An 18,984-nucleotide genomic window follows, 5' to 3' on the forward strand; every position below is an offset into this window, starting at 1 on the left:
TGGCCACAGCTTTGTGAGAAAAACACAGCCAACTCCAGCCTCTGTGCTCTGGTTCAGAGCAAAATGTAAATTGAACTGAATTCATTGTCTTCTACCCTCCCCCCAAACCCCCTGGCCTAAAGGGAATGAGGAAACAAGTATCTAAATATTCTAGAACAGGAATGGGCAAACTACAGTCTGCTGGCCAAATCTAGCCTGCTGCCTGTTTTTATAAATAAAGTTTTACTGAGACACAACCATGGCCATTCCTTTACATATGTCTGCTTTTGCTCTAGCAACAGAGCTGAGCAGTTGTAGCTGAGACCATCTGGCCCTCAAGGCTGAAAATATTTACTGTCTGGCCCTTTACAGAAAAATCTGCCAACCTTACTCTAAAACAAGTAGAGTAAGGATTGGAGGAGAAGCTGGAGAAAGGATTTCAAAAAGAAAAGTGTATTCTCCAGGGAAAACTGAGATGAAGACTAGGGTGAGGAAGGAGCCAGCATGGAAATCTAGTCCATGAGGCTGGGGAGGCCACTGGGTGTCCAGACTGCAAAGCCCAAGGCAGGAAACAGTCATCTCCTGAGAGAAGGAGTTTAATCTCCTGTAAACAGAGAGGAATCAGAGATGATGTCTTTTTTGTTTGTTTGTTTATTTATTTATTTTTGGCTACATTGGGTCTTCTTTGCTGCGCGCGGGCTTTCTCTAGATGCAGCGAGTGGGGGCTACTCTTCGTTGCGGTGTGCGGGCTTCCCATTGTGGTGGCTTCTCTTGTTGCGGAGCATGGGCTCTAGGACATGCAGGCTTCAGTAGTTGTGGCGCACGGGCTTAGTTGCTCCGCGGCATGTGGAATCTTCCCGGACCAGGGCTTGAACCCGTGTTCCCTGCATTGGCAGGCAAATTCTTAACCACTGTGCCACCCGGGAAGTCCTCAGAGATGATGTCTTCTTAGCTCTGTTTCCATTTTCCAGAATGGCTGCTTCCAGGTTAAAAAAAAAAAAAAATTGACAGGGATATTCCAGTCAGAGGTCGAGGCTGGAAGGAGGTGGGAGAGACTGCTTCCAAGCTGGCTTGGGATTTGCCTGATTTAGGCAGCCAGGCTTGTGTTTGCCCAGAGGGTTAGGGAAACGTGGAGAAGCAGGCAGAGGAGAAGTTGGAAAATTGGTAGTTTGGCCCATTGGCTTCAGGGAGAACCTGTACTCTTTCCACTTTGTACAGGAGAGATATTTTTAACTTGCTTCTGGAAACTATGCTGTCAGCTAGCATTCTGAGGCTTCAGACTGCCCCCGCTTCTGCCCCAGAGAGATGTTTTTCAGTTCCTCAGGAAACAAAACTGTCACTTGCTCAGAGAGACGAATCCAGGTCCCAAGCACAGGATCTCTGAGTTTCAACTTCAGTCTCCAAGGTGGATGACACAGGTCTCTTGATTCCTTGCTGTCTTGATATTTTACCTATAAGACAACTTCATTCCCAGCCTGGGGAGGGTCTTGCCTAAGCCAAGGCTTTGCCAGGGCTTGGAATGCACAGCCACGTTTGTTCACACCATTACCCAAGTTAAGGGAGGCCATTAGGTTGAGAAATATTCCAGTAATCTATTTCTGTAAAATAAACTATCCCAAAATGTAGTGGCCTAAAATAACAGCATTCATTTTGTTCATGAATTTGAAATTTGGCAGGGCCTGGTCGGGGCAGCTCATCTCTGCTCCACATCATGGCAGCATGGTGGGGCTGGGGGACCCATTTCCACGGTGGCTGACTTCCGTGGCCTCGAGTTGATGCTGCCGGTCAGTTTCTCTCCACGTGGGCCTCTCCATGGCTTCCTTGCAGGGTAGTAGCTATAGTCCAGGAGCAAATGCCCCAAGAGAACTCAGAGGAACCTCTAGTACTTTTGATGACTAGGCTTGGAAATTGCAAAGCACCACTTCTCTGCAGCCACAAATCCACCCAGATTCAAGGGGTAGCGTATTGACTCCACTCTCTGTGGGAGGAATCTCAGAGTCACATTGTAAAGAGTGCAATGGGAGACATCGTGCATTGGTTTTTAGAAAGTACAGTCATCTACACAGAGATTCATTTTGATTCTCTCTCCATGGTCTTGTGCTGCACTGTCCACTAGGAAATCCTCATGGAGCTCACTCTTACCTCACTCTTACATACCATCATTGTCATTCACATTTGCTGGTGTAGACAGTGATGCACATTTGCTGGTGTAAACAGTGATGCCTAAAGCAAGAACAGCGTAATAGCCACAAACTCCCACTCCCAGCTAAATGCTAATCTGGATTAACAAGAGTGTCACTAATGCTGTTATTTTCATTTTGTAAATGTGGAAATTGAGCCCTGGACTGATTTCTAAGCTTGTGCTTTATCTTCTCACTATAGTTTGTGCTTAATTTTAGCTGGTCAGTGTAAGCACTCAACTAATGTGTATCTGAGTGTGTGTGTGTGTGTGTGTGTATGTGTGTATATACACCCAATTTTTGTGTGTGAGTGTGTGTATGGCAGACTCAGTGCTTGCCTTTGTTGGAAGGAAATTCAGCAGCACTGGAGGACTTAACAGCTAGAGAAGTTAGTTTGAGGGACAGGAAATAGAGAGCAGAGTACAAGGGAAAGTCAGACCAAGGACAGAGCTTGTAGCTCAGCAACAGTTCTTTGCTGGGGGGGGCTACAGCTTTGGTGTTGATGAGCAGTGTATTCTCATTGGCCCATGTTCCAACGGTCACCCCATCTCTCAGAGCATGTGGGGTCCTCCAGTGTGGCAGCTTCTACATGCTGGGGTCTGAGGGCAGGGACAGGGGTGAACAAGACCAATACAGTCCTGGAGCATCATTTTAGCAGGGGAGACAAACGGGAAACACGTAATGATAAAATTAATTAGTTACAGTCGAGATGAGCAGTAGAAGGAAAAGTGCATGAACTACAAGAACTTATGACAGAGCCCAAGCTCATCAGGGGCTCAGGGATGTGGTTTTGATTTGCTCATTGAAGGATGAGAGGACACGTACCAGGTGAACCCGGTAGAGGCATTTGGGCTCGGCATGTGGGGAGGCCCTGAGGTGGGAAGTTATACGGCCAGGCTGAGGGGTGGCTGGCACAAGGGAGCCAGGGTGACGGAGCTGAGGAGGGCAGGCACCTGATCTTTTCAGATTGTGTGCCACGGGATGGCTGTAGGTCCCTTCCTCCTTGTCAGTTCTCACCTGCTCCCCACCCCACCGCACCCCACCTCCAAAGGCTGGAAGTCAGACTGTCTCTTGCCTGTAAAATGGGAGAAACACTTGTAAAGAGAATCCCGTCACCAGGGGCAGAGCTGGGTTTAGTGGAGCCAAAACTTATATGATTTGGGAGGAGAGCTTCTCTTGGGGAAAATCAAGTAACATCATGAATAGAAAGTGAGGTGCAAGGCCCCGGTGGGAGCGTGTCAGTGAAGGCCCTTCAGCCTGAAGTTTCATCAGCTTGATGGTAAAGTCACCTTCGGTGTTTCTCCTCATTTCTAACCTCGGAAAGCCTTCTTTTCCCACCTGAGATATTCATGCAGACCTCACATCCACTTATTCCTGTTTTCTCCTTGACTGAGATGGCAAATAAATCACAAATGCCTCCTATTAAAATCTCTTGGAAATTTGGCTCTCTCTTTGCCCCCAGTGTTGTCCAAAAGAACATGGGAATGTCCTTTTTTTGCTCAAGACTTTCATGAGTTTTTCCCCCACACTCACGGCAGGGAATGTTGGCTGGGACATATTATTCTTTTGGAAATGTGACACAGGAATATGAATTTCCATAAGCAAAGTTACTCTGCCTGGTTGGGTCTAGACTGTTCGTTGGCCAGCATGTTTGCTGGAGTTCACGTGGACGCTCAGAGAAGCTGCCTGGACTTGTCCTGTGGGAGGAGAATGAATCACCTGGAACTATGTTCTCTGTATGTGTTAGAGGGGGACCCACAAATATGAGTAGTGATGACAGAGAAGTTGAATAGTGAATAAATGACAACTGAAAAACGGCCACAGGCTCTTCTCTCCAAAATCCCGCCAAAGTGATCAAAGGCATGTAACTAGTGAAGAGTCTCTGTCGGTGTGGACTCAGGAAGCCTGCTGTTCACGGATTAGAGACATCAGAGAGATTGAGACCAGAGGGAAGGACAGACAAGCCCGCCGGGTACCACAGAGAGAAGAAAACTGTAACTCCTCCCCAGAGCTGCTCCTGATTCCTGGTTGCCCTCCACAGGTAGGCCCAGCTCAGGCACACGCTGCGAGCCCCCTGGAAAGATGTCGGGTGTGGCATAGTGAGCTTTAGGCCCCAGCACTGGATGGAGGCCCTGGAGGCCCAGGAGGCCCAGCCTTGGTTAGAGAAAGGACACTCCGTCCTGATAGCTACTGGCTGCCCCGCCGAGACAGGATCCCTTCAGTCGGCTGTGGTGCCCTTGGCCTCAGAGCCTAATTGCCTTTGACTTTCCCCTTTGGAATTAAAAATTATAGTATGAACCCCTCCTTCAGGCAGAACCCATATCAAATACGGATTTTCTGCCTCGCCACAACAGCAGAGGGAAATGACCAGACTGTAACGTGGGTTATTATTCATTCCGATCTGAGAGCATTTAAAGATCATCTCAAAGATGGGAAGAACACCTACCTACCGTGTACCTTTCTTGAAACAACTACTTGAAGAAGCACTTGAGCAGCCTGAGAAACGAATTAGACAAGGGGTGCCCGCTGTGGTCAAGGCCACCCCTGACTTGGGTTTCCTTGTTAACTGCTGAGGACCCCTCGCCCTGCGGGACCTGGCTCCATGGGGGTGGGGGTTTACCGGAATTGTAATAGGGGCGGGGCAGCCGCGCGGCCGTTACCGCGAGACCCTCAGCGCGAGATCCGTAGCGCGGCGGTGAGAGGTCCCGCTCCGCAGGGTCAGCAGGGCAGCGGTCCTCGCGGCGGAGAGTGCGGAGACAGGCGGATCGCGGCCTTCTCCCCGGGGCCCTCCAGGCCCTTCGGCCTCCGCCGGCGGGTGAGCTGGGGGCCTGGGGACAGGCCGAGGGCTGTGTCCTGCAGGGCTCCAGAGCCCTTGTCACTGGGCCCCGGCCTTGAGGCAGCGGCGAACCTCTGCCCCATGCCCACCTCCGCGACCGAATGGCGGTGGCGGTCACCCTGGGTCGCAGTCCGCGGGACCTGGCTCCCAGTTGGGCGGCCTGAGGAGCCTGAGGGCCGGCTGGGTTCTGGGCGCCTGGCTCCCTCAGCAATGACGGCTGGGCGGGGTCTGGGGACCTGGCCCTGCGGGCGCCGCCAGCTGAGATCTGCCTCCTCAGCCGGGCTGGGCACTGGTGGGAGGACCCGGGCAGGGTGACCGGCCCGCGCAGGGACCCCTCCCCTTAACAAGGCCTGGACCTCGGAGGGCAAAAGTTGAGCCTTGGGACCTTGCCCCTTCTTGTCAGAACAGAGACCAACATTTGTTTGGTGGACGTTTACGGGAACATCGTGACCTGACCATGACCCGACCTCAAGAACAAAGGATCTGACACCAAGAAGCTTCCAACAATTAACCCCGCCCCTCCCTCACCTTTCCTGTAAAAGGGCTTTGCTGAAAGCTTTCAGGGAGTTCAGGGTTTTTAAGGCATGAGACGCTGACTCCTTGCAGGGCCCTGCAATAAACCTTTGTCTGCTCCAAACTCCGATGTTTCGGTATTGTTTGGCCTCACTGTGCCTCAGGCACACGGGAAGAATTCCCACTGATTTGGAAGGAAGTGGTTGGCTGTTATTTACTCATTTGCCACTAACCCTGTTTTGCTCTTCCTCTTGTGTCTCCCTCACAGACTGTGTTTGAAAGGAATTGCCGATCTGAGGACTGTGCTGCCGACCTGCAGCTTCAGGGTCACCTGTTACTCTCCAGGTGAGTCAGTGCCCCCTTCTTGACTTTGTCCTGGGAAGCTGTTTGTCCTGACTTAAGGCCCAAAGTCTGCATATGCAGATTTCCCCACCGAAGAGGGTAAATAGAGGTGGGTTTAAAATGAAAAGTTGCAGTTTAAGAAAATGTATATTATACTGTAATTTTAACAACAGGTATTATTTGGGGGGATAGTTTGGTTTTTGTTTTGTTTGCAGTCTCACATATCTCACAATTAGAGTTTTGTATTTCTAATTTCCCTGAGTATTGGTGATGTGTGTTTGTGTTGGGGGGTGTGTTTTATTTTTAATGTAATGTTTTTTTAAATTTATTTATTTTATTTTATTTTCGGCTGCGTTGGGTCTTCGCTGCTGCGTGTGGGCTTTCTCTAGTTGTGGCGAGCGGGGGCTACTCTTCCTTGCAGTGCGCGGGCTTCTCATTGCGGTGGCTTCTCTTGTTGCGGAGCATGGGCTCTAGGCACGTGGGCTTCAGTAGTTGTGGCACATGGGCTCAGTAGCTGTGGCTCACGGGCCTAGTTGCTCCGCGGCATGTGGGATCTTCCCGGACCAGGGCTCAAACCCGTGTCCCGTGCATTGGCAGGAGGATTCTTAACCACTGAGGCACCAGGGAAGTCCTGAGGGGTGTATTTTAGGTTTACTTATTGTATTAAGTTGAGCCATGTGAAATTGCCAATATTTAACTGTTTGGGACAACCCCTATGATTCAGTTTATTATTATATAAAGGAATATGGGAACTACTATAAAGGTTCTTTTTCTTTTTTTCCCCACACTTAAAGCGTTGTGCTTTAACAACAAGTAATGGTTCTGCGGCAGGAGCAGGTGGAGGAGAGGGGCGGCTGTCCTGATCCAGGGGACAGACAGCCAGTCTCCTGGAGCAGGGCTTCCTCCTGCAGAACGTGAACCCTGAGCTAAAGGTGAACCTTCCGTAAAGGGCTTCTGTTTTCTCTCTGCCAACCTTTTATTTCAGACTTCTTGAAGGTGCTGGTCCTGAGTCATTTAACCACATTTCAGAGAATGGGTTCCTTTCGAGACAATTCCTTCTGAGCGATTGTTTTAGCCTCCATGCTGTTTATTACCATTTCTCAAAAACAGTCATCAGTGTTGATAGGTATCCTCTAAAATGCCATACTGTGTGTCTTAACTGTGAGAGTTAAGTTTGTGTGGAATGAAAGAAATATCCCATCACAAACCAGAAACTACACTAGGACACCTTTACTTCTGTTGATAAATAACCTATTATTCATCAAAGGAAAGTAATAGTAACAATTCTTTTTTTTTTAATATCTTTATTGGAGTATAATTGCTTTACAGTGGTGTGTTAGTTTCTGCTGTATAACAAAGTGAATCAGCTAGACGTGTACATATATCCCCGTATCCCATAAGATTCTTTTTCTTTTGTTTACATTTATCGGGGGAAAGGTGACATAACCGCCCTCCATCCGCCCCTCCGCACACACACAGATACTCTTCCAAACCTCTTAAATATTAATTAGCATTGCTTTTACTTAGGACTTAGTGTAGTAGATTAAAGTAGCACGTGTTGTGCCAAGCTTAGAAAATTATTTCAAACTGATAAGTGGGTATTGGAATTGTTTTAACATTAGTCAGAAGGACCTCCTGGGATTATGAGAGAAACCAATTCTAAAGAAGGTTCATAAGTTATCAGATCATGACTTTTAGTTTTAGAAAGGTCTTCCAAAAAGTGTTTTAGGGGAAAAGTAACATGAAACAAAAATACGTAGATTTGTTTTATCTTGAGGCAGACTGTAAATGGTGGAAACTTATTTTGGATTGTAGAAAACTTCATGTGTTGGGAAAATGTTCACTTGCTCTAAGGTTAAATATTAGAAGAGTCCTGATGTTCTTGCAGCCCATTAGTGGACAGTCAAATCCATCTGTATTGCATTGTGCTCTTCATATGTTAAAATATAAAACCCGAGGCTCATGGTCAGTGAGGCACCTTATCCCTAAAGCTGCCTCCACTGCCTTACCCTGGCCTCTCAGGACTGTTGGTCAGAGCCAGGTCTGTTCTCTGGGCCCAGTAATCAATAATATGGGAACAATTGGTGTGGTGGCCAGGGCCCAGACTCCCGTATGTATCAGCTAGCTAGAACCACAAGAACGTGCTGTATAACAAACTAGCCAAAACTCAGTGGCTTAAACCAGCAATCATTTATTCTCCTGGAACTGCAGGTCAGCTGAGAGTTGGCTGGTCCAGGCTGGATTCAACTGGATCTTGGTTGACTTGCTTATGCATCTGGGGTTCAACAGAGGGTAGGTGGATCTCAGCTAGGCCCAGGTGACCCAGTTCAGCTCTGCTTCATGTGTCTTTCACAGTCCTGCTGGAACCAGTGTCCTAGCCTAGGTGTATTCTTCTCATGGCATGGCACCGGTGCAAGAGGGCAAGCAGAAACATGCGATAACTCTCAAGGCCTAGGTTCAGAGCTGGTGCATTCTTACTTCAGCCTTATTCTACTGGTCACAGCAAGTCATATAACCAGTCTCAAAGTCGAGGGACTGGGAACTATTCTGTGCCCTTTTAGTGAGGAGAACTGCAGTCATACAGCAAAGGAGGCAAATTTAGGGAGGGGTGAAAACTGGAACCATAATGCAATCTATTCTACCATGTAAAGAACAGGGTCTCTGTGTCGCTTTCCTGGTGCCTTATAATTTTCAGGACTATTTCAGCCTTTCTTGCAATTCCATCTTCCTACAACTCAGACATGAGACCTAGAGATTGCGGGAGGAGATTTTCCAAATCTCCAAAGTAACGTCCTTGGACCAAAGCTCTGAGCATCTCCCTAGGATGAGTTATTTCCCAGGAGGCCCCTTGGTCTCTCAAAATAGCCTTTTGGCTGGATCCCCCATTAAACAAACCTTCATTATACTCTTGGGCCCATAAATGTCCCCAAGGGAGCCATCAGAGAAACATTAACTGGTAATTGGCTAAGTAGAGATACAAAACCAAGCCCAGGGTTTAAATTACTTTGAATTTCCCCAGATCTTTGCACAGAGCCAGGCACAGAGAGAGAGAAGGCACAGTCAGTAAACTGCTCATGGAAGCCAAGATCTGAACTTGGTTGACAAAGGAAGGCTTGGTAGCTTGAACCAGAAGTGAGCTGTTTTGGTTATCGTGTAACTTTTCTTGATTCATTACTGCCAGGGATGGGATGTACATTTCTTTATTGTTCAAGGCAGGGAAGACATGTGGGCCCCTCTCTCCCAGGATGCCCAGTGTGGTGGGAGAGGACAGCTGGGTGCTGTCAGTGCCTGGTCAGTGCTGGAAGAGAGGTAGATGGGTCATCATGGGGCCCTGGAACAGCTTCCGAGAGGAGGAATTAAAGACAATGCGTCCAGACATTCGGGGCAGAGGGAAAATGTGAGCAGAGGCACAGAGGCCTGGAGGGCAGGATTCCCATGCAGATCTGCAGGCATCTGGAGTGAAGGAGTCGGTCAGGAGGTATTTTTGCCATGAGCTCCTCTGCTGTAAAATCTTTGCCACAAGAGTTTTTGCTGCAAACATTTTCACCATGTAACTAATTGGCTATAAGGCAATTCTCCTGTAAAAGATAAAAAATAAAAGAGCATCATTAAACAGGACATAATGAAACATGAAAAATGAATAATGAAGGTTTAAAGACTTTATTGCAAAATACAAAATATTTGAATACATTTAAAATGTGATTCGTTTTCCCATTCAGCGTCACACTTTTTCTTTTTTGCTAAGATTTCTTCCTCCATTAAGAGAGGGATCAGTTTCCAAATACTGAGATGCACATTTGTAACTGAGCTTTGTGTTGTGAAAGCCTCTACACTGTTGTGTGTTCCTGGCATCTTGTCACATGTTCATTGATTGATGTTCCAAAGTTCATGGGAAATGTGGGTTCAACTCTCCACCTTCAAATATCCGAAGGATTTGCAAACTGATATGTTATCATTTTCTAGTAGAGTATGCAGTCTGGCTTTACCCTCTTTTATTTCATACTTCCAGTAAGTTTTATCACCGTGTTTCCAATCAAGTCGACATATGTAGTTGTTTTCATCCACTGCTTTAAGACTGCCTGTCTCCTTGTCACTGTGTAGAGTGTTATGAGTGCTAAGATATATGTAATATAAATCAACCAGTTCTTTTATCTTTTATGGCAAAATTGCCTTATGGTCAATTGGTTATGTGGCAAAAATATTTGCTGCAAAAATGCTTGTGGCAAAGATGTTTATGGCCAAAATACTGAACACAGTCCAGGAGAACACAGTAAGAGATGAGAAAGAGAGAAACACTGTATTGTGACACACCTATGAGTTTGGGTTTCATCCTGAAGCCAGTGGAGGTATAGCAGGATTGTAGCATGAATGGATTTAACCTAATAAGAATGCGGGTAGGCACACTGAAGGGGTAGGGAGAGAGGAATGGGGGTGGGGATTGAGATTTAGATGCTGTGGGTCATTGGGTTCTCTATTCCACTGAGTGAAAGTACAGTCCAGCTTGAGTTTTGAGTCAATTACTCTCTCTAGCATCTCAGTTCCTGCATCCCTGGCTCAGGTCCATGGAGTGGCCGCCCTTGGTCTCAGTGCAGGAGCACCTTGGGCAGGGTTGGGCTTACGAGAGATATTGTGTTGATCTCCACCGTGGTGCCTCCCCAAGGGCTTCAAAAGGACAATTTGGACAGAATTTTTGCCTTTTGTGCTGTCTTTAGAGCCTAGCTCTCCTGTTGGCTGTCATCCACTGTACTATAAGGTTGAAGCCAAGGGGTAACAGAGAAAAGTCCCTCTGACAACAGGGTAGACAGCACAGTACAAGGTGTTGTGGTGGGAAGCAGCCAAAGTACCCATAGACTGAGGAGCCTTTGTCTTGAGAAAACAGAGGGAAAGATATCTGGGAGTGATTGGGTCACCTCGAGTGGCCAGGGATCAAGCCAGGAAATGCTGTCTGTGACTGGGACTCACGGATGTTTTTATTTTTCTCTCCAGAGAGCATGAATTCTGACAGGCCTATTGTCTTTTAAAACAACCAACTCTTCAATTAAAAGTCTACAGTTTTTAATGGTCTTGAGCCTCGTTCCAGAACACACCATTTCCAAAATGTCCAGGGATAAGGGTGAAGCTGTTTAGTTTCTTTAAACAGGACTGAAAATTCCATTTGTAAAATGATGCGACTATGTTTTGTTTCATCTGTCTGACTACTCACAGTACCTAAGAATATATCACATGTGATTAAGATAAAGAAAAGAGAAATACACACTATGGCAGTTAAGTTAAAAAAATTTTTTCTTTGATGCATCCTATAGGAGACCAGTGGAAAGTTCAGTGCCTTCTGGCTAGCCAACTCCAATAATGAAAGAACTCTTAAGGGAGGTAAAAAGGCACAGTAAGAATATTTATGAAGTTGGAAGAACCATCTAGTGGCCACATATAATGGTCTTCTGGTAGTAGCCTTAGTAAGGCTATTTTTGTGGTGTGGGTGGGGGACCAAGTGCATTTCCCAAAACGCTTGGCTGGGAGATGGGTGGCTCCATCCATGAAAAACCAGCCTTCAAGAGGAGGATCACTATACCCAGAGCGCCATTTAGAGTTTGAAACAAATCGTTCACCTTCCTAAAAATGGTACAGTGACCAAAATCATCAACTGCATAGTATAGCGTAGAAGTAAAGTTGTCTTCTTTTATGAAGGGGAAGAGACCCCTGTTTATTGAGTTCCCATCATGTATTAGGTACCCTATACTAGGACTCTAGGTACTATAGTCCACTGTAGTGTCTGCACAACTGCACAGCTTCGGGCAAGTTGCTTCACACCTCTGTGCCTCTGTTTCCTCTTCTGTAAAATGGGAGAAATAATAGCAACACATTATTAAAGTTGTTTTGAGTACTTAACGAATTAAAACATGCTTCCAAAAGCTTGGCATATAGTAAGCACTCAGTAGATGAGAGCTAGCATTATTATTTCATTTAATCCGGTCAGTGACACTAAGAAGTAAGTATTATTACACTCTTTTCAGTGTGGAGGACACAGAGGCTTAGGGCGGCAGGTGACTTGCTCAAGGGCTCATGGTGGTCGGGGCTGGGGGTGGGGATTAAAGCTGGGAGTGTCCAATTCTGCATCCTGCTCTCTTCCAGTACACTGGCCTCAGTTGCTGAGGCTGGCTCTGGACCAGAAGGACCAAGGCTGGGGAGCTGGGGGAAAAGTCTTCCTCTGTGTGAAAAGCCCCAATTCAGAAAGGAGGTGGATGGGTAAAAAAATCCATCCTCAAAGATGCCTCCCATCCATCCCCAGTCATGCTTCCCCTGTGCTGTCTGACATGTGAGGCGCTGTTCAAAAGCTTTTCTCGCTAGAGACCACAGACACCAGTCCTGCTGGGCCAAAATGGTGGTCCAAGCATCGAGTCAGGCTATTCTTAATACATGTAGGCTGGATTTTTCTCTCCTTGGAGGGCCTCAGATTTGACCGTGAGCTTGTGGCTGGCATGTCAGCAGTTTCCTCAAATGTAATATCATCACTATTATTATTATTATTTTATGAAGGAAGATGAGTGGGAGCTGATCAGAATCTTGGAAAACTTTTGCCCTTACCAGAATATTAGCCATGTGATTCATTATTTATTTTTTTTCCTCCACTGTCTTTCCAAAATCTGGGACAAAAAAGTGCAGAAGTTTGTTGATCAGGAGCAGCTGGCTTTTGTAGTGGCTGTTTCTGGAATCTCTGGAAATAGGAATGGTTTTTTTCAAAGGTATGTTCTTGAAAGAAAGGTGAAATGCTCCAATGAATAGAACCTTTTGAATGAGAGTAGGATTCCTCATCCTCACTCTCCTCTCTCCCTTGCTCTGATGGGGGTTCCCTAGGGAGGCAGTAGGTGTCTCCCCCACATTTCAGGACCACATCAAGGATGAATGGGTGTGTGGGTGGTCCTTCTGTTGGAGTTACCTAGGCGGAGGGTGAGATGTAACCCCCTGGGAAGGTGACCAACAGAGTAAGGCAAACAAAGAGCCATTCACACACTGGAAGAGGTATTGAAGGGTGCAGTACTTTTCCAGAATACTTCTACTCAACTGACAAGAAGTGATACACTGCTGGTGTATTCATTTATATGGCAGATATTGATGGAGCACTTGCCATGGATGTACCAGGCTTGGTGAAAACAGTTAGGGACAAACTACTGCACACGATGCTCTTGGTCTAGAAGGGGAAACACACATGAAAACAGTAATTATAATTCACTGTGATCACTATAATCATGGGAACATGAGGGAGTTCCCTGGAAGCACAAGGGAAGAGGCCCACCCTGTCTGAGTTTGAGTCCTCTCCAAAGCATACCTTGAGACAAGGATTTGAGACTAAATTTGAGAGTGCAGGGAACAAAGGTAGAGGAGTAAAGAAGTTTACAGGGAAACCTGCCTATAGGGTGCACCATACACCTGTGTATCAGTTAGTTATTACTATGTAACAAATCACCCCAAACTTCATGCCTCGGAAAACCCACCATTTATTCAACTCCAGATTCTGTGGCTCATCTGTTTGGGTCTTCTGGTCTCCTGGGCTCCCTCATGGACCTGCAGCCAACTTCATGTTGGCTAGGTGTCTCTGTTTGGGGGTCCAAAATCTAGAACACAGTGCACAAGGCCTCATGAGACCTATTATAGAACTGGTCTGTTTTCACTTTTTGCCACATTCTGTTAGCCAAAGCAAAGTCACAGGGCCAGCCAGATTCAAGGGATGGGGAAATAAACTCTGCTTACCGCTGAGAGGAGCTGTGTGTCATAAGACAAAGGATGTGAATAGAGAAAGGCTACCAATCAGCCCATCATACCCCACTACTGTAGGGGATACTGGATCTTCATCCTGCAGGGAAACGCTAGGGAACAGTGGGAAGCACACAGCTTAAAATTATTGCCTCTGAGGGGTGAAGGGGCTGGGGTGCTTGTACACCAGCTATGGAGAGTCATTGGTTGAGCACTACTCTGGGTTTGGGTGTGCCCTTCCAGCCTGTGACAGACAGCAGCTGGGTCTGGTTCTGAAGAAAGGTCCTCAGCTACAGAGATTCAGACACTGGCAGCTGGAAGTCAGCAAGATCATTTGAAATAGTCTGAGGGGCGTGGCAAGGGTGTGGACGACGTCTTCTACACCCACTTTCTCAAAGAATCTCAGTTGATGAATTCATTCTGGAATTTCCAGCAGGAGTGTCATACTACCTTTTGACACCGAGGCTTCTTTCCACTAACTTGCGGGGAATGCTTGCTTTCCGCATTTCCAAACCCCTAACATTCTCCATTACTGTGGTAACTTGATTTCCTCTTGTATGTGTCTGCAACTTACTCCATTTCCCCTTCTCTCCCGAGCGGCACTGTGTATCACCCACCTGCTGAAGGGCATTTGGCCGTAGTGAAAACCCATGAGCCAGGTACAGGACTGGGAGCTTTGTTCCTGTTTTCCTGAGGATAACAGCAATGGCAGGTGAGGGAAGCGTCCACGGCACATCCCAGGCAGAGAGGATCGGGCCTCTGCCCGCTCCATCATCCCAGGAGGGACCTGGGTGGAGCTGGGCCAAGCAACTGTGCTGCTTTGCAGCCCTGGCTCCAGCCCAGCCCCAGGAGGAGCACAGACAGCGACTCCACTGTCCTACACAGTAACTCAGGCGGGGTGGAAAGAAGCCCAGCTCGAAGCTTCTTCATGGTTGGTGGTTCTCACGGATAGCATAGCATTTCAGGTGCAGAACAAGAAGCTGATAGGCAGGGATTTGAGTCACTTTTCTGAGGTCAGAAAGAAAGCTCAGTAGCAGTGGCAGGAAAGAAAACCTGCTGGGAGGTTCCTGAGGCCAAGTCCAGTGTTCTAGCCATTAGACCTGTGGCCTCTGTCTTTAAATAGCCTGTTTCTTGCTCCCACTCTGACGCGCTGCTAACTAGTTGGAATGACTTTGGGGAATACCTTCCTATCTCCAGGAGGATCTGATTTGTAGTTTCCTAAAGGGTGGACCAGCCTTGGTGTGAGGCCTCACCACACATGAGCAACAGAGATCCATCCCAATGAATATTGGGTTTCAGGGACAGCCCTCCCCCTGCTGAGCAGATACTAACCAAGATTTTCCATCTGGATGGTAAGAGGATGGGGAACCTGTAGAGGAGCCTTGAAGACAGAGCTGAGGGGTAACCATGGCAACCATAGAAGAGGCTGGGACGATGCTCACAGCTCCCTCCCCAGCCACCCAGGAAGGCTGGATCTACCTGACAGGTGTACCTAAGAAAATATTATTTGCTAATATTTTCCTTGGCTTCCAATTAGAGCCAACCATCAGAGGTTTTATGCATAAGCATCTTTCCAGCAGTGCCAAAATGATATGGCTGTCGTTTTCCTTCTCACTGGACATTCAACCTAAGAAAAGGATTTACCAAAAGAATGTAGCAAATGGATCCTTCACTTCTCTCAGATCAAGAGCAAATGGGGGAGCCACATGCTGTTGGGTTTTTTTTGTTTTGGTTTGTTTTTTTTGCTAAGATTTTTGCAGTTTATTCTGTGTGACTGTGGTGTTGGTCTCTTGCCACAAACGCTAGACTCACCCATTCTGGGGCGACTTAGTTACTGGAAGAAAAGCCAAATTCCAAAGATGCACAGTTGTTTTGTTTTCTGAAGTAAATCTTCCCCCACACATATTTTTCTTGCACATGCCCTCTTATTAGCATCTCTCCCAAATTTGTTTAGAGCCACCTGATATAACCTCAGGCAAATCAGAAAGTGGCCCTGCTTCTCTTGGTAGGTGGAAAACCAAAGACCACTTTGGCTTTCTCCCCAGAGGTCACCGCCCCTCCCCCCAGGGCCAAGGTGACAGGCTTAGGTAGAACATGAGCTGCCCATAAATCACAGCTCATTGCAATTGCCATGAGAGGGAAGGTACTAGGTAAAGAATGTCTAGATTTTATGAGCCTTCCTCCCTGACTCCATTCCAGGTGATCTTGATCCAAAAATGATGAGGCTGGGTGGAGGCTGTTGGTGCCACGCCCAGATCGTTTTATGGTACAGGTGCCCCATTCCCAGCTGCCATTAAGTGTCCCCTGCCAAGGCTTACTGCTGCCCTTCCTCTTATCTTGCCTCATGGAAGTCGCCTTGCCTGAGAGGTTACACCCATCCTGGGCAGCCCTCTCCAATGACTGCTGATTTAAGGTACAAAAAGCCAGCCTCTTGCCTCAAGTGCCAGTAACTCTATGCTGTGTTTTGTGCTCCAGAGCCCCCTGTGAATCAGGCCAAGGCTAGACTCTACCCAAGACCACCTTGGTCTTACTTGCTCAGACTCTTCCCCACTCCAGTCCTGCTTCCCGTGGCATCCCTCACAACCACCCGAATCCTTGCTGCCAGGGAACCCCACCTGAGATGCTGGAGAGCTCACACTTCACCATCTGTTCCTTCTCAGATCTCCTGGCCAGGAAGTCTGAATCTTTTTCAGAACCGTGAGTTTCAAAAGGAAACCAAATTCAATGTATTTATCAGATATGAGTGGGGGAAAACAGTTGCTGGTGGGCTTCTATCTGCCCTCTTGGAATTGGAGGGTTTTTGGATTTTTAAAAACCAGGACTGTGGAGTGATGAGTAGGAGGTCCCTTCAGGGGGTGAGTAGGAGGTCCCTTCAGGGGGTGAGTGGGACTTTGTGTCTTTTAGGATTACTTCTGGTTGCTTCTTCCCCAGGACTTTGTTTTTAAAGAGGACTATCCAGACGCAGGGATAAAAGGAGAGGGGCCCCCTGTGAGATACAGCTCTCACTGCACAATGTCCTCCATGTGGGAGCCAAGGGCAGATACAGGCCTCAGGGCATAAAAGTCACATGCTGCTCGGGTGAAGTGAGCAGCCTTCCTTGCCAGGAGCGCTGGCTCTTTTTTGAGAATGTTTACTGTGATAATGAGATTTGAACAAGAGGTAAATGCCATTGTTTCAGCCCACAGTTGTGTTTCTTCAAGGGAAAAAAAAGACACATTTTTTAAGTTTTCATATATTTTAAAATTTATTTATTAATTTATTTATTTATGGCTGCGTTGGGTCTTCATTGCTGCACGTGGGCTTTCTCTAGTTGAGGCGAGCGGGGGCTACTCTTCGTTGCAGTGTGCAGGCTTCTCATTGTGGTGGCTTCTCTTGTTGAGGAGCACGGGCTCTAGGCACGTGGGCTTCAGTAGTTGTGGCACAGGAGCTTAGTTGCTCCACGGCTTGTGGGATCTTCCCAGACCAGGGATCGAACCCGCGTCCCCTGCATTGGCAGGCGGATTCTTAACCACTGCGCCACCAGGGAAATCCCAAGTTTTCATATTTGTTTTCTGGAAGAAAATTGTTCTTTGTGTGGGAGAACACAATTCATTTAACCTCCTGAGCCAAGAAGGAGAAAATTCTCATTTACGCACCTCTCTCCAGCTTCCCCAGGTTCGTCGATTTTAAAGATGGCTCATGGTTAGACCTGGAAGAGTAGGATTGAGATGAAGGAAACCAACAGCAGTTACAAATCTCTTATTCTACATCTTTCAGAAATGCACGTCTTCCTTTTCCTCCTGGTGTCGGAGGCTAAGCATGCTGTCCATCCCTCCCTTCACCTGGCCTCTCATCGTCATTGGTGACTCATCAGCACTGAGTTAGTCCCTCCCTCTCACCTAACCTGAGGATATGGGTTCATATCCTTTTGGTGGTCTGCACTTTGAATTCATGGGGTCTGTGAATTTAGATAGGAAAACAATCACAGCTTTATTTTCACTAACTTCAAAGTAAAATTTAGCATCGTAGTCAATTGTCAATGTAGACGACAAAACAGAGTAACATTAGCAGGACCTGTGACTGTCACACATAGAAATCACTGATATTTTCACATCAAGTTACAATGTTGCACGTATTTCAAAATATCATTCACATTCATCTCTACTTCAAAGTTATGGTAGCTATGTGATCTACCGCCAAACCTTATTATTCAGTGTTATTTTAAAAACCCATATTCATAAACCACATATTTTTAAACATAGTTATCACTGTATTTTTGTATAGCTGGTTTCTTTATAACTCTATTTTTCATTTTATGCATTTAAAAACATTTTGAAAAGGGGTCCATTCACTTCACTAGACTGCCAAGAGTATCTGGTGACAAAAACAGGTTAAAAACCCCTGTTCTAGAAGTTTTCCCTGATTTGGGGAAAAGATACATGTTGGAGAAACAAACATTTTGCTCTGCTTACCGGAATAGACAAAAGATTTTTATTATAATATCCAGAACTGAGACTTTATTATAAGGCTGGTGTCATATTATTATACATTTTTCTCTTTTTTTAACGTGGGACCAAACTTAGAAGCCGCTGGAGGAAGTGTTTCCCTGACCCTGTAGCTCCCAGCGTCTGTGATCGCTGGTGATGAAGTAAACATTCATTCCTTGTTTGGGTTTGTTAAAGACACAGGTAACTGTCTATCACAGCTTTGATGAGCTCAAGAAAACCAACGCTTCAGGCCCAAAGCAGAGAAACTGGGCATCGTGGTGAATGTGGCAGCCACTTTGTGCACAAATGGGCACATATGTGGTTGTTTGAAGTGCTGCATCTGGAGTGTCTATTCTTGTTTCTACCTTTGGGGACCCAGGTGGGAAGAGCCACTTTCCTCTGGCTCCTATGACTGCTCACCTCACAGGAAGAAGGTTCCAAATCAAGGAGGCTTGTAATTTCAATACACTTTATTGTCTGTGACCATTTACATCCCCCATTTGGTTCTTGAGCTAGAAACAGGGAAAAATGACGGCCATGATAGAGTTATTGTGGAGGGACCACGGTGGCCCTGCCGACTTGGGCTCTCTTGAGTTGTCTGGCCTGCCAGCGTCATGAAATGCAGGTTTGCTTCTTGTGTTTTAAATGTATTGTGGCCGAGTTTAACGGGTGGTGTGTGTGGTGCAGGGTGGCACTGGGCCGCTGCTGATCAGGTCATCCATCGCTGCACACCATCCCCGTCATGACATCAGACCTCTGGGCAGCCCGCAAATTTGGGGAATTCCTCTGCCCCCCAAAGTACTCTTTGTCTTTAATCCAGTTGTTACAGTGAGTGAACCTGATTTGTTCCAGATGTTGTAAGATTTAGTGATTCCGGAAACTACTCCTCAAGTCGAGGCTGATGAGGATTTGAATTCCT

At 46.8% G+C, this 18,984-nt stretch overlaps 1 protein-coding gene across 6 annotated transcripts in view; it reads left to right on the forward strand.

Moving 5' to 3' along the window:
* The window catches only part of ITGA9 (integrin subunit alpha 9), a 355,586-nt gene that overhangs the window by 187,645 nt on the left and 148,957 nt on the right, over nt 1-18,984 (forward strand). For all 6 annotated transcript variants that reach the window (XR_009505770.1, XM_059939171.1, XM_059939172.1 and 3 more), the window contains exon 17: nt 5,777-5,853. Coding sequence is in view for 5 of the 6 variants with exons in the window: in XM_059939171.1 (XP_059795154.1) it covers nt 5,777-5,853 (77 nt within the window). In the remaining variant the exon portion in view is untranslated. The remainder of the gene's footprint in view (nt 1-5,776; nt 5,854-18,984) is intronic.

The sequence above is a fragment of the Balaenoptera ricei genome, chromosome 11, assembly GCF_028023285.1.
Source record: "Balaenoptera ricei isolate mBalRic1 chromosome 11, mBalRic1.hap2, whole genome shotgun sequence".
In the NCBI taxonomy this organism is placed as follows: domain Eukaryota; kingdom Metazoa; phylum Chordata; class Mammalia; order Artiodactyla; family Balaenopteridae; genus Balaenoptera; species Balaenoptera ricei.